Here is a 23,816-nt window from a genome sequence, read left to right on the forward strand (position 1 = left end):
TCCCATCACTTCAACATTTGTGAGAAATGTTTCTATTTTGCATGCAACTTCTGAGACAATACAATGGAAATTCTAAGTTTGACAGATGTGTTTATTTTCAGATATTACTGTGCACCTATGTTACTAGATCAAACGTATACGAAGTCTTTGCTATCATCTTCTTTACTTCAGCCCATGAGAAAACGTTCTAAACCACTAAATTAAATCTTCTTAAGTTCAAATTCTCTGAGCAGAGTAAAGCAACTACCTCCTAAGTGGCAAAAAAAAGGTAACAAAATGGCTATATATGGAAATATTAAATGTGAGTTTGTGCAGCTAATTTTGTTTTTACAACTCCTCTGGTACTTCATAGTTTGCAGGGCCTCTGAAAAATGCTTTATTCATCTGCAGTGTGCCACTCTGCTTCTTCAAGAATTTGAAAGTTAACTTAAAATAGACTTCAGTATGAAAGGTGGGATCAGAGCATTGTTATAACTGGGAAATCTCTATTTGAGTTAGTTGAAACCATAATTTTACCATGTAGTTTACACCAAATATCTGGCACATCAATCCTGTTAACTTCTCACTGCCTGAGCATGCAGTTCCCTTGAGTTATGGTTACTGAGTTAAAAAAAAAGAGGTACAGGTTGGTGTAACATGATTCAATGGGTCTCAAAACATGAAGAAAACATGAAGTTTGCTCCCCTCCCACATTGTTTTTTGTGGGGTTTTGGGGCGGGGGGGTACAGGAAAAGAGGGCCATTTCTTAAATACACGTGAGACCTAGAAGGGATTTACTTACAGAGGGGAAGGTGATGATCTTAGCAGTTTATATGATCTGTCATTCATTTAAAAAATAACTGCTGGAAGGAAAACTTAAATTAGTTCAGTAACCATGTGAATCCAAGAATCTAGGTTCCCAAAAGCACAAGAACCTGAAGTAGCCAATAAAGCAAAGACATGGTACAAGGCAGGTTCTCACTGCTAGTAAGGCAGAGGAGAACAAGCAAGTAGGGGAAGGTCTAGCCATTTGATAAAATACCTAGGAAACAAACAAACAAACAAACAAAAATACAGGTGAAAAGACCAGGACTGGTATCTCTCCTCCTCTCTGTTTCATCATTTAATATTACTAAGTATCCTGATCCATGGGATCTGGACACGCACAGTGCAGGTAATAAGTTCAGAATTCCAAGACAGGCTTAATGTTAAAGAACCTATCCCTGAATAGTTTCTCTGTCCCTTTTAGATGGTCGCAGCAGGAGACAGAAGTCAACTGAGGAACTTCATCTGATTTGGTAATTACACAAATGAGCAGAATTGCTGCACAGGTTCTCAGATTCTCCCCTTGATTAGGATTTGTCACATCCCAGTCAGAAAAAAAAACAAAACCAAAAACCACATCATCAATCTACCACCCAAGAAAGGCTATCACTGCCGTGTCAGAGCCCTCCTAAACTTATATGCACATATATAAATGTTATTACCTGGGTGAAGGGAACGCAAAACAGAATGAAGTTGAGAGCCATTACTCAATAGGTAAAAAAAGCTGAAAAAACCCACCCTATTACACTAGTTATTTGTATTGTGGGAGGTGCTCTAACTCCTTTTATATCAGGACAACACAATTTTTCACAAGAATCTTAAGCTGAAGTAATGGTATGTGTTCCTCCAGTTCTCTAAAGCTTGCTGCATTTCCCTACAGGTGAAGTTATTCTATGCAATCACAGCTGGAATGAATTAAGGGAGTAACAGTGCCAAATCTCTGGCAGAAAGAAATGAGAGTGAGTACAAGTGCTCTTTTTCCTTTAGCTGGGGCAGCATTCCTTTCACCAGAAATGAAAAGTATATAAATCAGCAATTCTTATTCACCACATTTCAAATAAACGTTTAGCCTGTGACCACCTAACAGCAGAATACAAAATGCAGTAAAAATTACTTCCGTAGAATTACAAAGATCCAGTCTACATTTGTAGCAGACCCAGCAAATTTCTGAAGTTTCACACATCTTCTCATTGATATTGAAGTATCACCCGAGAGCATCACTTAAACAATCAATATATATAAAACTATAAAATCTTGCACACAAATTACCACTTTTTCCTTGTCATATAAGGATGACACTGGTTTTATTTGCCTTGTATAAAAGGAGACATTTTACTCTGTTCTGATTTAACAAATATTCTTAATATATTCATAACAATAAAGCAGCTAAAAAGCTGTTCTAATCTCTAAAAGAATCTTTATCATCTGCACATATGTAAACAATCACTCAAAAAAAAATTCTGTTAACGTGTTTATATTGCACTCAGAATTCTGGTATTCTCACTCCGCCTTCTCATTTTAAATCAATGATCAGCTTCATTTTTTAATAAAATGGAGCTTTAATTTTTCTACTAAAACCAAGTAGGCATGCAAACAGTATAAAACAATGTATTTAAAATGTCAGAAGAAGGGCAAGTGTTTGTTTATGAAACTGCAGTAAGGAACAATTCTCAAATAGGCCACGCTAGAGTAGAATATTGTAAACATTCTGCTGGCTCCAAGGTGTTGCAGATGCTGCAGGTATGGCAGTCTAGTTCAGCACCCGAGAGATACAGAGAATCTGTTCAAGGGTTCTGTACTTCCATGAATTTCCATGCAGCAATGGCACATGTCATAAACCACACATAAAGACAGAGTAACGAAACAAAGGTGATTATTGAGCTTATACTGGCCTCAGAGAAACATTTCCAATTGTTACAAGTTCATTGTATTCTTTAAGTACAAGTGTTCCAGGTCATTCAGTTTTCTAACACAGCAATTGAACCATCACTCTCGCTGCAAATGAAGTACAGAACTAGATTCCCTACTTGTAGCTTACATGGACTGTACACCAGTGGCAGTCTGGACACTACCCTCAGCCTTAAACATCATGCAGAACATCCCCTTGCTTTGCTTTCAAAAGTGACGCCCTCTTCCATGCATTGAAGAAACACAGCTATGTAGCAGAGGGGGGAAAAAAAGAGGAAAGCAATGTCCTTATGCAGAAAAAGAAATCCTCAGCCAGTGTGGAGAGGCCACAGATCTTGAAAATTCAAATGAAGGCTGGTTTTTCTCAACTCAGTTCTACTACAGAAAGACTCCTCTATTGAACCCATTATCTTCAGGTAACATTAATATCTTTGGAGTCCCTGAGATACTACAGCTCCATATAACCACCTTGGACAAATGGAAAGGCTTACTTAGTACACAGATTAACAAGGTGTAAGCCAATATATAGCACCCTGAGTTGCAAGTGAAACAGTAGGAATGGGCAACCCATTCCTCAACAGCCAAGAGATGCAGAAGAAAGCACAGAGGAGGTATTGGCTAGGGGTTTAAAAGACACATACTGCACGGAACAGAAAACAATTCAGTGTTTCTAAAAGGCCTTTCCTTGTTAGCAGAGCAGAGCAGAAAAAGACAGCAGTCAGAGGGAAGAGGTCTCTGAGAAAGGCCCTAAAGAAATACGGCTTTCTAGATGTACAGCAGAACGACAATGCAAAAGCAGTGACAAGTTAGGCAGTGTTGTTCCAAGCGTGCCCCAAAGGTTAAGCACTCTAGCAATGACTTTAAGAACTGCCAGTGACCACTGACCTGTACTCTGGATATAAACCAGGAATATACAGATATTTTTTCCCCTGAAACTACACAAAAAATACAAAGAGGGAAAATACAAAGTCACAATTGAATCAGAGAATATTTCCCATAGTCAAAAATGAAATACTGGCTTTAGAAACAATACAGCCATCTGCTCTGTATCTTACATAGGGTTAATAATAAAAAAGAGGTGCTTGTAAAATCTTAAGTTTGAAATATTTTATTTCCCAAGATATTGCTAATTAATTTTGCAGTTAAAAGAAATATCGGAGAGGAATATGGAATACTGACAACTAGAAAATGGTTGCTGAACCATCTGAATTTTTATAAAAACATCAATAAAAATGTAAAAACATGGTCTTACAAAATTAATTAGACTCTGAAATGCCAGATTGTCTTCACAATTGCCACAATATGGATACTGATGGATTTTTGCAACCAAAAACTAATTGTGACTTTGCTAAAAGATGGCTTAATACAGCAATCAAAATACCTCTAAAATCTGGGACTTGTATTTCTGCAAATTCCTACTCTCTCAGTTACTCAGCATTCAGTAAGCAATTCTCATAAGAAAGAAAATGCTAGCTGGTCACAATTTGACTCTCATGGAGTTGTGCTCTATCTCAATACATTCTTGGGAAAAAAAAAAAAGTAGTTAATAAAAGGCTGAATAGAAATAGTCACTCTATAAAAACTACCTGTAAAGTATCATACGTCTGGAAAATACTTGTGGCATTTACACAGGCTACTGCTGATGCAAAGAAAAAAACTGCAATTTAACCGTTTCATGAATATGAACAATGCACTTGTTCCCAGCCATTCAGAATGATCTGACATTCCAAATGTTTATAAAAATTGGGTAATAAAAGAATTAAGTCAATACCCTTAAGTACAATAAATAATGCTCTTTATTATGGTCGGGGTTGCCCACGAGCATTTGTTCCATATCTGCTTGGGACATTTGTAAAACCAGTTCTGAATCCTTGAGTTGCTCCCATTCCTGGTATTCCAAATCCTTGATTGAGTACACTGCTGTAGGGTGCGGATCCATGATTAAAGCCCAGTCCATAGGGCCTTGTCTGAGTGTTTAATAGGATGACTGGACTCACATTTTTGCCTGGTGTATCAAAAGAAAATTCTGGCGGTGGGCTGCTGGGCTTAGCTGGAGTGGATGTAACAGGGTTCAAATTATCCGCAGCTTTCAAAGATGGCATTGGAATAACATGATGATCCGAAATGTTTAGAATGTTGTTTGCAATAGGCACGGATGATAAGGTAGGTCTGATCCAGTCATCTTTGAAAATCTGAACAGTCAAAGTAGAGACCAATGTGTATAATCTGTTAGTGACATGGGCAAGTACCATTTGTTCATTTGCATCTCTCCGAATTCGAACGTGAACTGATCCAGCCTAGAAAGTGATAAAAATAAGTTGCCTGTTAACTGTTACTTCAATCGAGGTTCTCCATATGCTTTCAAGCAGAGGTAAGTTATCCCACAGAGATTATGAAAAGACCTTTTAGAGTGGAGATTTACTGACTAAATTGAGAAACTTATTAAATAACTCCATAATTAGAATACATTTTGATCTTTCCTAAGGCGTTGCTCTCTTATGAACATCAAGATCATTATTCAGGAAAAGTGAATCTTAAAACCAAACTACAAAATACAACATGTGATGACAGGAATGCAAAGGCAACAGCTAGGAAAAAAAGAAGACCAAAGTGCAGATAAGCTCCATATTCCAAATTTAGGGAAAAGTGTCATCACTGTGCTGCTGGAGCAGACAAGAGGACAACACACAGGGCAGACATGCTCAGTTTGGGCCCATTAACAACAAGAGAGGCAATGTCCCTTGTGGAACTCAGACCAGTTTCTCCTGGACGTGCATATAACCACAGGCTGCCCCTGCCTTCCTCTCACTAACACACTCTCATTTACCCTGAACTACTGCTGCAGAAGGGAACAGGACACAAAACAGGATTCCTCACATGCTTTTTTTCAGTTCATATTTAATAAAGAACAAGGTTCACAGCTTGTGCTACATAAGCCACTGCTAACGAGATGGTGCAGCTGAAAATAGGTGGGCCTCAGGAATTTTCTACTAAAATCTGGAAGAAGCCAACAGGTAAATATGGATAAAAGCTTTTGTAAGTATCTGTGATCATCAATGCCATGATACATTATTTTGGGTGACAGAATAGTAAACTGAAAGCTATTTTCCCATCAGAAATTTAGAGTTGCTTCCCTTTTGTTTTTTTCAAAGAAGGGCAGCATACTGGAAAAAATCAGAAGTAAAGAAAAATACCAAGAAACTTACTTTCCTCTCTGTCACAACATACCTGCATCAACTTAGAAACAACTGAGATCTGTGTGATCATTCTTTATCAGAAAAAAATACTCCATTTCTTTCAGCTAACAAAATAACAGTAACAGTACACAACCATAGCTGTCTTTTTTCACCCTAGAAATGCTGAAAACATGATTCTGTTGGTAAGTGAAGGTTTACAGTTTTTTTTCCCTTCTCTGAGACAATTACAATAACATATCATTTGAAAAATGCCTTTACTATTGTTCAGGGCTTTCTTCACTGCCAAAATACAAAAGGAATTCCACAGTTAAAAAATGCATCCTTTAATCCAGAGCTCAGGAATATTAACAAATAACAAAGCTTTAAAAATGTATAAGGGCAAGGGAAGAGAAGTTTTGCAATAAATCTTAAGGACCAAGTACTGACTCCATCAATTTTTTATATTTAAGATTTCAAAAGAAAGAAAAAATTTAAGGCAGTAACTGACAACTCTTTTTTAAAGGCTAAGAAGACAATAAAGACATAACTTACCAAAGTGCCAAAACCTAATGTCCAGAAATGCTCATTTCGAACTTCTAAGACACCATCCAAAGTTGAAACCTAATTTTACAAAAACATCCAGAAATATGAAAATAAATTAGAAATAATGTTTCAAAACCTTTTACAAAGGTACTTTTACACATATTTGAATAATACAGCATTTCCAGTAGTGAAAAATAAGTTTCCATACTACAGAATGGATAATGTCTGTTAATGATGTTACTAATGTTTATCTACTGTACTTTTGCTACCCTCAAACATCCAAATCCATCAAAAAATTGGATTTCAGTAACACATTTCAAGTAACTCTTGCTGCCAAACTGCAATATTTTCTCAACTTGATATGCTGTAAGTCAACAGCTGCCTGTATTCCTTTTCCTCTCTCCACTCACAGTCATCAGCCTCTTCAACAGCAGCTCAAATTTAGTTAACAAAAACAACAGCCTGCACTACTTTAACAGATTTGTTCCATATACCCAAATGACACTACTGATAGCAAGATCCATATTTTTCTACATGCAGCTAAAAAATAATACTAAAATAATAATTATTTAGCTATCTTCTGGGACAATTCACAAAAAATGCTCCTATTCCTGAATGCTGATTTAATGTTAGCTGTGCACACTGTGCCCTGTATTATACACTGACTTACCTCTCTAAGAAGTTTATCTAACTGGCCAATCACGTGAGGTGGGGTTGTCTTTAAAAAAGGAAAAAAAAGGAAGAAAAAAGTTTTATTAAAACGTAACTGTTCAAGTAAGAGAACCTTAAAGACTTGTCTAAATAGTCAAGAAACCAACAGTGTTACACAATAAATTCTTATACCTTCATGATGCATATTTCTAGTGCCCTTAAAATTCTTCTAGCACATTACAAATTCCCCTTGGAACATTTTCTTTTCAAATGCTTAAAATATATTTTATGGTTTTATTAAAAAAAAAGTACATTTAACAAAACAGAAACAACAAAAAAAGCTAGTTTTGTGAAATTGCATTACCTGGAGCAAAACTTTCCCACTGTAGACACTCATGGGATACATGGTACCAAACGTCATCAAAGCAATCGCTATAGCAGAGACCGTGTCTACAGCAAAATAATTGCTAGAGAGAAAGAGCAATTTTAAAGAAAATCTGGTATTTACATTTTTGAAAGGCATTAGGATGTTCTTTTGATTCTTTTTCAATCTTTTAAATTATATACATTTACAGAATATTACACATACTAATCTCATCTGAACTACACATCTTTGTAAGAAAGATGAATATAGTCATGGGGTTGCAATCCCATTCATACAAAATACGGCTTTTGCCAAGATCATTCCCCTTATGGAAATATGCAACTTCCCACAGACTGGATACAAAAAGTTACTTTTTTAATCAACTGTACCTACTTGATTTCAATGAGCATGTATGTAATGCAAAGAGCTAGAGCTCCAGCAATATCAATCAAGACAAAAGGGTTCATTCGTGGCAGAAAGATGCTACTCAATCCTGGGATGATTCCACAAATGCTGTAACAAAAGAGAAAAAGCACTGTCAGCTAGCTGTTCATCATTACTTCAAAATGCAAGAGTTACAGCCTCTATTTCAGCATTTGACTTCAAATACACCTTGCAGTCACAGCAAATGACATCTCTGAGGACGGAAAAGGTCTTTCTAATTCTGCTTAAAGTTCTCTAATAGTCTAATGTCAGCAAAAATTCATCAAGATCCATGTCACATTCTCTCTCATATCTAAAACTAATGTTTACCTCTTGCATCTTAAATTTGCTTTAAGTCTTTCCATCTACAATACATGATACTACACTAATCTTATACAGTTTTTCCACATGTTAGAATACCTATCTTGTGTTACTTTCTGTTTCTTGGTAACACAGGTAGTTGTGTCAGCGGTACACAACACAAATACTTTACAGGTTCAGATATTGCTATTATGTCTTCGGGGAGGGTTGCGTATCACTAGTCTTCAATCCATCTGCCACCTCAGTGTGCAAAAGTGTTCTAAAGCCAAAGCTGACTAATTCATAGAGTCTGAAAGGAGGGAGACCAGCTAGCCGAATAAGAGGAGATAAAAAAAAACATGAGTGAACACTGGGAAAAGTTATTTATTTAGATTTATTTCTTATCAATAGGAACGTGAAGAGAGAGGAGGATTTCTGTGCTTCCCAGTAAATGTAAGTGCATGTCACATGCTGGAAAATATAAGAGAAAAGAAAGCATGAAATGCTTTGTTGCTCTGTTTAGAGCCAGCCTACATTTAGACATCATATGCAGGTCTGCTCCTGTAAGAATTTTAATCAACATAATTATATACAGGTGCAGATATTTTGTAATCAGCACTGCTTCACAGAGCACAAAGGAAATAGCTCTATACATATTAACCAAATCTAATAATTTATTTTTAAATTGTTGTCATAATTGTCTACAGGTTATCTCAAGCCCCAGCAGTAATTCTACACTCTGGATCTGGAAGCCCTTCAAGTTATCCATCTGTATCCTTCCCTGTAACACTGCGTTACCACATTGTTAAGGAAAAACTCTGCTAGTGTCTGTGATTGCTATCCACATGGGTTTTTCTTCACACCGAAACTCCAATTACTTGGGGAACCCCACTGTTAGCCTTCCAAAGCTGTTTTTCAGAATTTGGTTCTGATGATATAATACTATATACCCGTATAAAGTCAATTCTTGTTTAACAAGGCCAAGTTCTTTGCTTTCCTCAATGACATAAAAAACCCACAACTCGCAGAAACAGATGGACTTTGCAGGAAACTTAACATGTTATACAATATGGTTTAACCTTATTTTGATACTTTGAAGACCACGTGTGGCTCAAAATAAATATTTCTGACATCTGACAAAATTGTTTGCAAACACCTGTTATCTTGCATTCAGATATCCAATACAAGCAAGAGAGTTAACATACAAGATGAATGAGCAACACTGCATCAGCCCCTGGAAGACACAGACTTCCTAGTTTCCTGCTGGACAGGTAAGGAGTTTCCATAGCTATGTTTCAGCAAGTAACCTGTTTCACGTATCACATTTGAGCTGCAACCATCCTCGTCATTTGCCCACCCCACAGAATAAGAAACCACAAATTACTACAAAACACATTGCTCAGGTAATGATTGTTGAGAAATGCAGTTTGACTCTGTACAAGACAAAGCTAATTTACCTCACCTCAACCCAGGAGAATTACATACAATGAACTGAACACATTCAAAGGTAACGTTATGCAGGAAGATGTATTTCTATTAGATTGATTAGATACCTAGGAGATATGAGAGACAACGTTTGCTCTAGAGTTCATATACTAGACCTACAATAGGTAAAGCTATTTTAAAAGCTCTAAGACACAACAGTTTAGGCCTCCATACCCAACAAACCAACACTGCCTTCTAGAAGCTAGCAATTTTGAAAAGCATTATAAAGCTTTACCTTCTACTAAGATCTGCAACGTGCTCCTGAAGCCAACTTGTGCTGGCAGCTGCAAAAGAAATAAGGTAGTAAAATTACTACGAGTAAAGGTACCCATTTTAAAATACACTTAAAAAGGTTTACTTTACAGGAAGAGCCCAATAAAACGTGACTGAATAAATCTCTCTTAACAGACTGACTGTCATTTGGAAAAAAAAAAAAAAGAGTTGGACTTTCCCAGGCAGTAAGTAAAATGCTTATCTTTCATAATAATCAGAACTGATCAAATGCAAACATAACTGCAGATTATAACCATCAAAATTATCTTTTATGTAATATGATGTATTATACGTAACTATAAACAATTTACACTTAGTGGAAATGATTGTGAGTCTTCTTCACAGTGAAAAAGTCCCAGGTAAAAGAATTGTTAAGTAGAGCAATTACATTTATTTTTAATCCATTAATATATCCATAAAATGTCTTCAAAGTTCTGATATCTGTCGGATGACCTTCACCGGCTGAATCCAAAAGGCTGAAAATAAACTGTTCTTCAGCATTAAGATGATACTCAGTTTATCATATTAATGACTACACACTACTCAGAGAGCCTTATTAGCAAACTGGAGTTGAAATTCGGAAGGCAATTCTAAACTGCATGAAGTTATATTAATGGAAGTAATAGTAGAATATATCCGCTACTTCAGAAAGTTACCAGACAAGTTATACCTCCGTAAAAATAGCAACATTAAAATCTTTTCCCAATTCTTGTTACAGTTTAATTTATCACATACCTTCAGAGACATAAGCAAAAGGCTTATTCCTAATGGAAAGCATTGTAAATAAGTTGAAAAAGAGAGCCACGAATGTACCAACCAGCAGTCGCCCGCTGAGGAGAGAAAAAAAGGAAAAGTATCTTAATTTCACATCATCACAAAACGTGAAATCTACCCGCAGTTACTGGCAACAAGATCAAAATACTTTGCTTAGTATCCTTCACTGACACTGAAAACAGGTAGGATAAACTAGGTTAATGCTTAATAAGTGACAGTGTATTATAATTTTAAGAATTACATGAGATCACTGAACTTTGTACGTCAGCATTATCACATTTGGCTGTACATAATGTTGAGTAACAGTTTTTAACTATTTGCACACATGCACACATATATGTTTGTCCTTTGAAATATAAATGTGTTGTCCCCTCAGCAGCAGAGCTAGAAACCTTACTCTCTTATAGAGTTATGCCCTGTGCCCCTACCCTTTCCTGGAATCTAAACTTCACCATAAATACATCCCAGTCTTTTGCCCCGTAACAGCTTCTTTGCCTTTCCCCATATTTTTCCAGTCCTCACCATCTTTGCAACACCTCCAGTTCCCTAATGGTGAGAGCATCCCTCCCCCCACATATCAGGCCTCCTAAAAGGCTTCCATAAGAACTGAGAGTAACTAAACTAGCAAAAGCAGCAATATATACTTAAATCATTTAAGAGAGCATGTCCATTACATTTCAGTTGTGCCTTGAAAAAACTATTTGCAATACAATCTGCACATAGTTTGAAACAGATGTCAAGGTACCAAAACCAGTTTGGTGTTGAATGTGCTTGCATAACTAAGACATGCTAAATTAAGAAGAAGAAACACAAAGGGAGACTGAAAATACTATCATTTTACATGTCAAAATAATTTCTTACGTGTGTATCTCAGGTTGTTCCAGAAACCGCTCTGCACTACAAAAATAATTGAAAATTTGAGTTATATTCATACAATAAAACCTTGACACGTGAAGCATGCTTCTTCAGTTCTGAAGAACTACCTGCCATTCATAAGCAAACACTGACAGGTGCAGCACTGCAAAAGATGATTAATTGCTTAAATAAGCACAGCAGTTTTTATAAGTGATGAAAACATTTTAAACTGAAAAGCAGCAGGGTATAATTTAGATTTTCCAGGTGCCACATAGGTGCTAGCTACCATGAATGCTGTCTACACAATAAAAAGATGCTTGTAGATAAATGTGCCAAAAAATACCACTACTGCCCCCACTGGTATTGCTAACCACAACAAACTAAGCCTGAAATCCCTGTCTTAGAACCTCTCAATAAACAAGGCCAAATAAAGTAGATATTAGATATTAGATACTGTGGTGGAGATACAAATCTTTTTTTTAACCCACCAGTAAAATAAGAAATGAGTTTCAGCTGTAACAGAAAAACTTACACATTTTGGGAATTCCCTAAAACCGATATTCAAAAACGTGGAAGCTTTGACAGCATGTCATTGTCAGAATTCATTCCAGTGTATAGTCAGTACAACAGATCAACCTATAGTATAAAATGGCTAAGTTTTAACATAGCTGTTTATAAAGAAAACAAAGCCCTTCAATAGAAAAATTAAAGGTATACTGCCCCAGTTTTAAAACCCAGATGTTAACAAAAGCTTCTGCATTTTTAAAGACTAAAAAAAATTTTTCAGGCTAACCTTCAGAAAAACAAATGCTTCCAAGCATAGATACCATGTCAAATTAATACTTGAGCAAATTTTGAAGGACCACGAAAATTACTTTTTAAACAAGGAGATCCTTAATAAATTAGCAAGTTGCTTTACTTCATTAAGAAACTGAAGTAAAAAAAAAAAGTTTTATTTATTAATGGACTTAAAAAGTCAAGATGCGTAGGGAAATGCATTAAATTAAAAATACCTAACTTTTTGGAAAATATGATACTTAAGAACACAGAGTCTTTTCTTTGAAAGCTGTTTAATTAAACTTATCCGTTCCTATTATTTCATCTAAAGCCTACGTGCACTGTAGTCAACATAAGTGAGCGGTAAGGTTTAGCAGTAGGTAAAAAAAATCCAAATTTTTATCTACAGTATCTCTCCACAGACAGCATTTGTAGGACATATACACTTTCCCTCAATCTGGAGTATTTTCATATATAACAAAAAATTAAAGCAAATGGTACATATCCCTACCTTTCTTTCAGTATAAAAAGAGCACCAAGCTGTGCCAGAACTGTAGATGCAAATACAGCTAGAACTTCAAACCTTTCAAACCTGAAATTTGAGAGTTAAGTTTAGAAATACTGAACATTGAACAATGCATCAAATGCTTTCTGGTCTGTGCAGGAACCAGCAGGACAGACCTATGACTTCAAATTCTTTCAAGAGCAGATAGACAGGAAGAAACCGTAAGTTTTATGGAACAGGCATAACTTTCAATTTCATTTAAGTCAATGCTCTATTTATCATGAACTGCTTAAAGGTGAGCATTTCACAGAATCACAGAATCACTAGGTTGGAAAAGATCCACAGGATCAATGAGTCGAACCATTCCCATCAATCACTAAACCATGCCCCTCAGCACCTCGTCCACCCGTCTTTTATATACCTCCAGGGATGGTGACTCAACCACCTCCCTGGGCAGCCTGTTCCAGTGCCCAATGACCCATTCCATGAATTTTTTTTTTCTGATGTCCAGCCTGAACCTCCCCTGGCAGAGCTTGAGGCCATTTCCTCGTGTCCTGTCCCCTGTCACTTGGGAAAAGAGGCCAGCTCCCTCCTCTCCACAACTTCCTTTCAGGTAGTTGTAGAGAGCAATGAGGTCTCCCCTCAGCCTCCTCTTCTCCAGGCTAAACAACCCCAGCTCTCTCAGCTGCTACTCGTAAGACCCCTTCACCAGCTTCATTGCTCTTCTCTGGACACACTCCAGAGTCTCAACATCCTTCTTGTAAACTGAACACAGGATTCAAGGAGTGGTCTCACCAGTGCCGAGTACAGAGGGAGAATAACCTCCCTGGACCTGCTGGTCACACCGTTTCTGATACAAGCCAAGATGCCATTGGCTTTCTTGGCCACCTGGGCACACTGCCGGCTCATGTTCAGTCGCTGTCAACCAACACCCCCAGGTCCTACCCTCCGGGCAGCTCTCCAGCCAGACTTCTCCTAGTCTGTAGCACTGCACACGGTTGTTGTGCCCCAAGTGCAGGACCTGGCACTTGGCCTTGTTAAACCTCATCCCATTGGTTTCAGCCCAGCGGTCCAGCCTGTTCAGATCCCTTTGCAGAGCCTCCCTACCCTCCCGCAGATCCACACTCCCACCCAGCTTAGTGTCATCCGCAAACTTGCTAAGGGTGCACTCAATGCCTTCATCCAGGTCATTGATAAAGACATTGAACAGGGCTGGACCCAGCACTGAGCCCTGGGGAGCCCCACTTGTCACTGGCCTCCAGCTGGATTTCACACTATTTACCACCACTCTCTGGGCCCGGCCATCCAACCAGTTGTCCACCCAGGAGAGTGTGCGCCTGTCCAGGCCAGAGGCTGACAGTTTCCTAAGCAGAATGCTGTGAGAAACTGTGTCAAAGGCTCTACTGAAGTCCAGGAAGATACATCAACAGCCTTTCCCTCATCCAGTAGGAAGGTCACCTTGTCATAGAAGGCGATCAGTTTAGTTTGGCAAGACCTGCCTTTCAAGAACCCGTGTTGACTGGGCCTGATCACCCGGTTCTCTTGCATGTGCTTCATGAGAGCACTCAAGATCACCTGTTCCATGACTTTCCCTGGCACTGAGGTCAGACTCACAGGCCTGTAGTTCCCTGGATCCTCCCTGCGACCCTTCTTGTAGATGGGCACAGCATCCGCCAGCCTCCAGCCCAGTGGAACTTCCCCAGTCAGCCAGGACTGCTGGAAGATGATGGAAAGGGGTTTGGCAGGCACATCCACCAGCTCCCTCAATACTCTTGGATGGATCCCATCTGGCCTCATAGACTTGTGGGTGTCTAGCTGGGCAAGCAAGTCTCTAACCGCCACCTCTTGGATCATGGGAGCTTTGTTCTGCTTCTCTAACTCCTGGGTTTTACACACAGGGAACAACTTTCCTTACTATTAAAGACTGAGGCAAAGAAGGCATTAAGTACCTCAGTTTCTTAGTTATTCTTCCTGTCCCTCCCCTTTCCTATTCTGTAACTGTTCTTCACAGCATCAGTCTTGGGTCTCTTTATTTTTAGGCTCTTTTACACATGGATTGTTAGTCACGGCTGCTAGGGAATATAGGCAATGATAGTCAGCAACGTATCAAATGTATTACCAAACACTAGATCCTGTTATTAGTACTCACCCAAATGAATAGACTGAGCTGGGTTTCTTCATCATTACCCAGTAGCTTATTAGACACGTTACCAAACTGAAAAAAGGGGGAGAATTAGACTATGATAAATAACTGCAGCCTTTACAAACTGAATAATCTATAAATACACACCTCAGCCATCAGAACTGAACAAATTAATATAACCACACCTTACTGTGAACTCAATCCCTCCATCACTGTCACAATGAGGGTTCCAGTGAATCCAGAAAAGGCTGGGAATAAAACTGACACTGCACAGTGATGTCTCAGATACTCTCATGAAAAGGGCAGCAAAGAACCTAAGCAGAATGGTAGTCAGTCTAAGTCCTTACACCAAGAGATGGACAAATGCTGCACCCATGCCACACTGTGCTTACAAAAGCTACCAATGACCTTTGACGTAGTTCATCACTCAGTCTAAATCAAGTTTACCATAACCCCAAATGCGATGCATTTTACACTGTGGCTCTGACACAAAACTGCACTGCCAGTGTTTAACCCCATGAATTTTTCTGAAAGGGACATGGAGCAACAGGTACCCCAGAATCTGACTAATAGGCAAAGGTGGTTTGTGAAAATCCTTTTAAAACTGTCCAGAACCACATATAATGATGTCACACATAGTAATGAAAATACAAAGCAAAAGCCTATGGAAATATCAAACTAGATACCCTGTAAATACTTTTTGTACATATGCTTTATGGAACTGCTTAGAAATACTGTAACCTGAGAAAGGCCATTTAAACGAGAAGGAACATGATTAAGTAAAACAACAGGACTGTCACATCTGTGTCACTTCCTTTGTATCCCAATGAAAAAGTGAAGGAAACCCTCCATTAAACTCTTCTTTTAGTGATATACCACTCTAGAATAAGTCTCAGACCACAACAAGTATTGCCTTTCTTTTCCACAATGTAATCTGTCTACATACACAGTCAAAACAGATTAACGATTTTGGGCTGCATTCATCTACACCAGCTCCAATCTAACCAGCCATTCACTGACAGCCACAGGTCTCTTGCTACTTTCTTTTCAAGTTTTTCTGTCATAGAGACCATCTCAAATTCCAATTATTTTTATCCCCATGGTGCTATCCTGAATTTTTATAGTATGAGTCTACTTCCTTTGCCTATTTTTCCTCTATTGACACCTTTGGACAATTTTTTTTTAATGGATTCAGTGCCATCTGTGCCTTTGTGCAGCCTTTCCTTAATTAATGACGATGTTAAATCAGACTGGATCAAGAACTCATCCTACAGCTGATGAATAACAACCTGATCCACAGCTGTGTAGAGTAAAAGCAAAAACAGAGGAAATGATGCTGCTCATACACAAGATAGTAAATTTATGTAGTCAGTAAGGTTATTATAAATCACCAGGAAGATGACAAAAATGAAAGAACCAGAAATAGTTTTCTGCAGCAGGATTCTCCCTTAAAGCAAATCAAAAACTCTTTCAAGAGACCACTGTGAGTTAGAATAAGCTTCCAGTCCATCCCCTAATTACCCTAACATTCGAGTGCCAGGGGTATCCCAGCTTCTCCTAAAACTGAAAAAAAAAAAAAAAACAAAAAACCAAACCAAAACTATACAAATACGAAATACAACATCAAAACTTTCTCCAAGGTCAAAAAGGTATTTTGAGTCAAGAAGACAAAACTCAGCAGACAGAAAATTCTAACAGAAATAGGAGATTCATTAAAGTTATGTCACAATTCTAATGCAGTCACAGATCAAGTAAAGTATTTTTGTGCCTATATTAACCATTCATTTTCCTTTCTGCATGTTTGTCGCTGCTATTTAGAAATGTTTTACCATTAGTCAGATAAGCTGTAGTACATAGTTGACAAAACAGACTGCAGATAGCTGATCCATACATTCTATAAGCTAGTGGGCAAGCAAGGGAAGATAATGTAGGTTAATAACTAAAACACATGTGCATTTTATGCATTTATTTCCCAAGTACTGCTACCAATCTGCATCTCAGATAAGAAGTCTGTATTATCAATGTTATCAAGAGTGTTCAGAACTTTCATAGTTAAAGTAGATTTAATATCATTTTGTTAAGAAAACAGGGCAAGTACTAAAAATATCTAATGATCTTATTGGAAGACTGCATGGCATCTAGGATCTTGGAATATTTTGCAATAGAAATAGAATTACTTACTTCTTGTTTCCTGATGCTAAAACTAAGGGATACTTCAGAACCAGTGACTGTGGCATTAAGGGAATGTTCCGAGTGAACCACCAGTTAACAGTTTGATGTTAGACTCTGTTTTATGTTGTTATGCATCTGCACAGAGAAACTCATGACTGAACTGATACGTTACTAGTCATTCTCAATACACCTATGGTGTTCCTCATCATCTGTTTATTGTGATGTACAGTTTTATACTCATTTAAACTATATTTAAAACAGTATTTCTATACTGAATATTCCAAATAACACATGTTCGTATCCATAAATAATTTTATATGTACAAAAATATACATAGACAGGCACAAATGAACAGTAAGACTAAATGGGAAAAACTCACCTGAAAAGGTCAAAGATTGTCAAATATGTGTAAGCAGTTAAAGCTGTAAAAGAAGCAAATACTAAAACTTAATATAATTTTTCAAAGTAGAAATCATTTGAATTCTATTAAATCCTTCTGCAGCTTTTTCATGTTCTGTCTACATAAATAGTCTTTGCTGATAGAGCAAGTCTCTCTGTCTTTTGTATATGTATATAATACGAATGTCCTAAACACACCAATATATTTAACTTCATAAACAAGTGGATTACAGCAATCCTAATTCTAATAAAGCACATAATAATGCCCAGATACAAAAGGTATTGAGTTCGCAACTAAGTTGTGATTAAGAATTTAGATACAGAAAACTCAGATCTTCTAGTACACCATCTGCCAAAGCAGAAGATCTCTTATGTGCATCACTGCAGTGAAAAGTAGGTTCAACAGAATTTTTCACTTGTTCTTCTCCAAACCATCCTGAAACTGCAAGAAAACCTGTGTCACAAATCAAAAATGAAAGGCACTCTACTTTCAGTACAGATGATGAGAAGCACCTTGGATTCCCTATACAAAAGTAGAAGATATACAAAATATTGGAAAGGAGCATTCCTGGAATCAGAGAAGCCTTTTGCCACACCACAAACACCTTCATTCAACAGCAAGTAAGCATCTCTTACATGTTACTGGTACCATTTACCTAAGGAACTGGTTTGAGGATTGGCTTAGAATTTAGCATTTTTCTACTCTTAGAGTACTACAGGAAGAAAATTACGAGCAGGTCTGGAAAACCTTGCAAACTTTGAAGGACTTTCATCTATTCACATTTTTACCTGTGCAAAAATGCCTCTAAATTGACTGTGGCAAATCAAAAGGAAGCACTTCCCAAACCCGAATGTGCAGCCACCTAACTCCACTGTGTGCTGAACTTTGCTTTTTCAGTATGCTGGAACTTCTCAAGCTAAGATACACATAGTAGTTGGATGTAGTTTCAGTACAAGAGAGCAACCTACCTATGCTGTTTGTAGAGCTGCACCACATTAGCAGGAAGCCAATACATACTAAATTTATAGCACCAAACAGCAAGATCTTCCAAGACTGTTGATAAGAATAAATACGTATTTTACATCTTCCAAAATTTACAAGACAAAAATGTATCTATCTGGTTTTAAAAAACAATGTTGCAGTACTTCACCACGCAAGCAGAACCCAAAAATTTACAACTCATTTCAGAACAAGCTCGTATTCTACTTTTAACATTATAAGTTGTCTCAAAATTCCTTTATAAACAGTGCTTATGCACCATGCTTAAAATATCTTTTTTGGACTAAAAATTTCACCCTGTATAATATTTGCGTTTAATTACAACATGCACAATCTGACTTTTGAAGACAGACAATTTTATATTAGAAGGTTCCTTTCTTTGTGCTGGGACTTAGGTCCCAGAAACAACTGCGCATATTCAGGTTACAGCTCTACTGAAAGCATTAGATCTAAGTACAATTCTAGAGAAAATCAATCGACAGGGACAATGCACAGGAAGGAACCCCACATCACAGCTGGATTTTTGTTTAAGCACAACTGAAAAATTTCAAAAAGATATTCTCAAAGTAAACTCGAGCTAATAATGTATTTTAACTTATCACACCTAATGTCTTCTTTACTTTTATTAATTTTTAAAAAGACATACTTACCCTCCTATCTGCTGCAACCAACCTAAATTCATGTGTTAACTTTCCAACCAACGATCTCTGTGATTTGCGGAACAGGTGTATTGTCCCCTTAAAAAAAGTTAAAAGTTTAAGTAAAAAAATTTCGCTTCAACTGTAGTTTAAATTAGCAAAAAAACAAACCCAAAACCTTCATTTATGAACAATTTTCATAATTGTAACAAAGAATCAGAGTGAATTTTTTGTGAACTGGAGAAAATGACTGACTTAGAATTAAGCTTCATTCAGATATAATCCAGAATTCAAGTTTACTGTAAAACACACCAAAACACCATTTCAAGAGCATTTTTCTACTTTTATTTAAACAGAACTATTACAATGTTCTGAAAACACAAATATTTTTCTTCATCAAAGCACCACACTGCCTACCTAAAGCCAACTGGTTTATTAACGAGGAATTTAAACAGTTTTTAAATATCTATTATTTATACAGTTATAAACAAGAAATTAAATAGTTCATGTGCATATCTCTATATATATACGTATAAATTAGAACCCAGCAGCAAACTAAAACCAATGCTGGTATAATCTCCAATGTGGCAGACACAAGGCCAGTAACTTGATGAGACGCACAAACAATCTCAGTCACAGCTTAATCTAAATGTGCACAGTAGATGCTGTCACTGTCGGTGCTCTCTCTCCTTTCCTGGGGAGGAGGGGATGCATGTGCATGCAGGAGGTGGGAGCGAGGGGCTGCTACGTGGCTCTCCTGCAAGTGTGACAGGGAACAGACTACTGGAAAAATTCATCAACCATGCCACTAGCTGCCCTTCCTCAGAGAGCCCAGGCTTCTCTAGTTTGCTGTCTTCCATTCTACTCTCCTTGCAAAGACATAAGCTTTCCACATGAAAAGCCCTTCTGATCTGCAGTAGAAATTCTTGGACTTGTAACAGGGGGTCTGCTGTATGCAGTGATTTGGGGCTGGATGAAACAAGGGCACGGATCTGTCGGAACAAGTCCAGAGGGCCTCAAAGATGATGAGAGGGCTGGAGCACCTCTGCTATGAGAACAGGCTGAGAGAGTTGGGCTTGTTTAGCCTAGAGAAGAGAAGGCTCCGGGAAGACCTTATAGCGGCCTCCCAGTACTTAAAGGGGGCCTGCAGGAAAGCTGGGGTTGGGGGGCTTACCTTTATCAGAGACAGGAAGAAGGGTAAAGGGATTAAGCTGAAAGAGGGGAGACTTAGATTAGATATTAGGAAGAAAAGCTTTTACTGTGAGGGTGGGGAGGCACTGGCACAGGCTGCCCAGAGAAGTCATGGATGCCCCATCCCTGGAGGTGCTCAAGGCCAGGCTGGATGGGGCTTTGAGCAGCCTCATGTAGTAGAAAGTGTCCCTGCCCAAGGCAAGGGGGTTGGAACTGGATGATCTTTAAGATCCCTTCTAACCCAAACCATTCTATCATAGAATCATTGAACCACCAGGTTGGAAAAGACCCACCGGACCATCGAGTCCAACCATATATGATATGATTGTACTACATTGGTAACTGCCAGCAGAAGGCAGAAAGACATACTAACAGGCTGGTCACCTGTCTGTGCACTCACAGACACGTTTGTCAATACAGCCATATTTCATAGTATCTGCAAAAATATGTGTATGCCTTGGTGTCATCAATTTAAACAGCAGTGTTGTAGATCTCAAGTTTTGCTCACCTGAGGCAAAAGGCTGGCACTTAGTATTTTCTTTACTAGCAAATCATTCCATGATGATTCTTTTTTCTCTCAGTAAAGACATACGACATGAAAGAACACTTTGGAAAGCCTTCCTAACAAGGCAATGGACAACCTGCTGACAAAAGTTACTCTACCACCTCAGTGGCCACTGCTTTCCTGTGCGGCCAGCACAACGTCCATTGCCTGACAGCACTGTGCCACACTTCCCCGCTCACGGAAATGACGCCTTACACTTAAGCCCAGTATCCTGTACCACAGAGGCGAATCCCATGCAAACCCACACTGGCCATTGCTGACCCTTAGAAATGACCTCCAATTCAGCAGAGGTTGCACTTCAGCGGTAAAGCTTCCCTAGCTCCTAAACTTCTGGAAAGGCAATGGAGTTGTGCCGAGCAGGAGGGCTGCCATCCTGCATCCCACTGCAGGTCCCCACGTGGCACCAGAGCCACCATACAAGAAGCATTTCTGCAAGTGTGAGCATCTGCTCCAGCAGTGCCAACAGGCGATGGTTCCTGTTAGGACAATGATGTCAATTCACTTGTGCTCAGCATGAAAAGGGAAGGCTCAGATGCCCAGCTGAACAGGTGGTCATTCCCAAAAGAAGGAATTCTTTCGGACAAGAGCCATGCCTCCCAGGAGCAGCATTCCCGTGCTTTCACTGACATACTGAAGCAGAGGCAAAGCAACTCATTCATCCCATGGAGTTGCACTGCCTAACTCAGCGCAGAATGCAGATCCTGAGCCTGGGATTCACACTGCAAGGCCAGACACAATTGCCTCTTCCCACTGATACAAGAAGTTGGTACTATTAAAATAAGTGGAATAATGTTTATTTAAGCTAAGCTAGTGTTAAGTTTCATCCAAGTAATTGTATACTTTTGAAAGTCAGACAGAACATCCCTCTGATAGCATTTCAGACACCATTTTTCCAGACACTGTTCATTCTTTGGAAATGATAACATCTCGTGTGCAGTACAGTCTGTGCTGAACAGACGTGTCTTCTGTGACCACCTGTTTGCAGCCTTTCCCTGTCTCAAATGCAAGGTCAGGCAGAGAGCTGGAGCCAGCTCCCGATTAACGAGAGATTTGACTCTTGTGAAGTTCATAATAACATTAAAACTAGTCCTTGGAAAGTAACAGAATATGCGTAAGATTTCTGGGAAAGTTTATACACGTGTGTAAAGGGGAAATTCATTCTGTCCCAGCTCTTGTCTTGCTGCACCCGATGGATGGAGATCACTCCCTCCTGTCACCCAGGCCTGATGCTTGCTTTCTAAGACTCCAAAAGGAGTCTCCGAGAGTCTATGTGACAGCATTTTCGGTGCCACTTACAGAGGGACATTCTGTCTAACTTTCAAAAAAATACAATTACTTAGACGCAAGTTAGTTCTACCTTAGCTTAAAGATATTCCACTTCGCGCAGCAGTAACGACTTCTTGTATCAACAGAACACGCACAGGATTTCTGGGAACATTTACCCATGTGCATGAAAGCGGGAATCAGGCTCTGCCCCAGCTCCCGCCTGGCTGCCCGGGACGGACGGGGACGGCTCCTCGCCTTGCCCAGCCCCGACAAGGGCCGTTCGCTTTCCCAGCCCCACGGCGGCTCTCCGGCAGCGGCGAGGGGGGACACAGCCACGTCACGGCGGGCGCCGCTACCGGGCCCCGGGAGCTGCCTCGCCCCGCCCCACCGGGATGGGCGATCCCCCCGCCCGCTCCGGGTCCCCTCTGCCGCCCGCGACCCCTCTGCCGCCGCCCCCCGCCCCCCCAGGTCTCCGGGACGCTCACCATGATCCTCCCCGCGCCGGAAGAGACGGCGCCATGCGAAGGCGGAAGAGGCGGGAGGGGAAAAAGGCTGCGGTCGCCACGGCAACGGGCGCGCGCCGGGCGGGGCGGAAGCGGGGCGGCGGCGCGCGCCCCGTGGTTCCGGCCCCCGGAGTGAGGCGGGGGGTGGGGGGGGCGGAACTGAGGGAGGTTGGGAAGGGGGTGGCTCAGGCTGGGCGTGAGGAAGACATTCTGCGTGATGAGGGCGGTGAGGCACCGGCACAGGTTGCCCAGAGAAGACGCCCCATCCCTGGAGGTGTTCAGGGCTAGGTTGGATGGGGCTTTAAGCAACCTGATCGAGTGGGAGGTGTCCCTGCCCGTGGCAGGGAGGTTGGAACTGGATGGTCTTTAAGGTCCCTTCCAACCCAAACCATCCTATGATTCTTTGGGAACCGAGCCGTACCTCCCAGGAGCAGCAGTCCCTTGCTTTCACTGACACAACATAACCCGTTTATCCCACTCCCTGACTCTGAAATGGTGATTTGTAATTGGTGAGATGGAATGTCAACTGCGATGTGTTAAAAAACAAGATTAACAACTAGTATAATGATATCTTCTTGTCACCCAGAGTTGTTGAGATGGACTGCATAGGTATAGCAGCCAGGCCTCTCTGCTGTGGGTTCTCCAGTAGTGGCAGTGAGTGCACGGCTGTCCTAAGGGGATTTTTATTTGCAAGAATATGCAAAACTTGGAAAGGAGAGCAGTTCTGGGAACTGCAGGAACTCTCGTTGAAAATCCTAGAATCATTTGGGTTGGAAGAGACCTTAAAAATCATCTAATTTTATCCCCCAAGCCAGGGGCAGGGAAATATTACACTGAATCAGGTTGCTTAGAGCCCCATCCAACCTAGCCTTGAACACCTCCTGGGATGAGGCATCCACAAATTCGTTGGGGAACCTGTTCCAGTGCCTCACCACCCTCACAGGAAAAAAAAAAATTCTTCCCCATATCTAATCTAAATCTTCCCTCTTTCAGCTTAAAACTGTTCCCCCCCCCACCTTGTCCAATTACTGGACTCCTTGATAAAAAGCTCCTACACAGCTTTCCTGGAGGCCCCCTTTAAGTGCTGGATGTGGTTAGTGC

The 23,816-nt window shown here is 39.7% G+C and overlaps 1 protein-coding gene across 2 annotated transcripts; it reads right to left on the bottom strand.

The window, feature by feature from the left end:
• Window positions 1–1,927: 1,927 nt before the first annotated feature.
• SLC30A6 (solute carrier family 30 member 6) lies at window positions 1,928–22,755 on the bottom strand. Of its 2 annotated transcripts, XM_069852504.1 has the most exons (14): window positions 22,698–22,755; window positions 19,203–19,289; window positions 18,522–18,606; window positions 17,533–17,575; window positions 14,988–15,053; window positions 12,845–12,925; window positions 11,563–11,598; window positions 10,663–10,757; window positions 9,890–9,938; window positions 7,840–7,959; window positions 7,447–7,549; window positions 7,102–7,149; window positions 6,441–6,509; window positions 1,930–5,009 (listed from the first exon to the last, which is right to left on the bottom strand). In XM_069852504.1, the coding sequence occupies exons 1-14, from the start codon at window positions 22,698–22,700 to the stop codon at window positions 4,512–4,514; spliced, it is 1,383 nt and encodes a 460-aa protein (XP_069708605.1). In that variant the 5' UTR covers window positions 22,701–22,755; the 3' UTR covers window positions 1,930–4,511. The 2 variants fall into 2 exon arrangements, with proteins under 2 accessions (XP_069708606.1, XP_069708605.1); XM_069852505.1 differs by lacking the exon at window positions 18,522–18,606 and having other exon boundaries at window positions 1,928–5,009; window positions 22,698–22,714.
• Between the last annotated feature and the right edge of the window lie 1,061 nt (window positions 22,756–23,816).

Source organism: Phaenicophaeus curvirostris, chromosome 2 (assembly GCF_032191515.1).
Source record: "Phaenicophaeus curvirostris isolate KB17595 chromosome 2, BPBGC_Pcur_1.0, whole genome shotgun sequence".
NCBI lineage: Eukaryota > Metazoa > Chordata > Aves > Cuculiformes > Cuculidae > Phaenicophaeus > Phaenicophaeus curvirostris.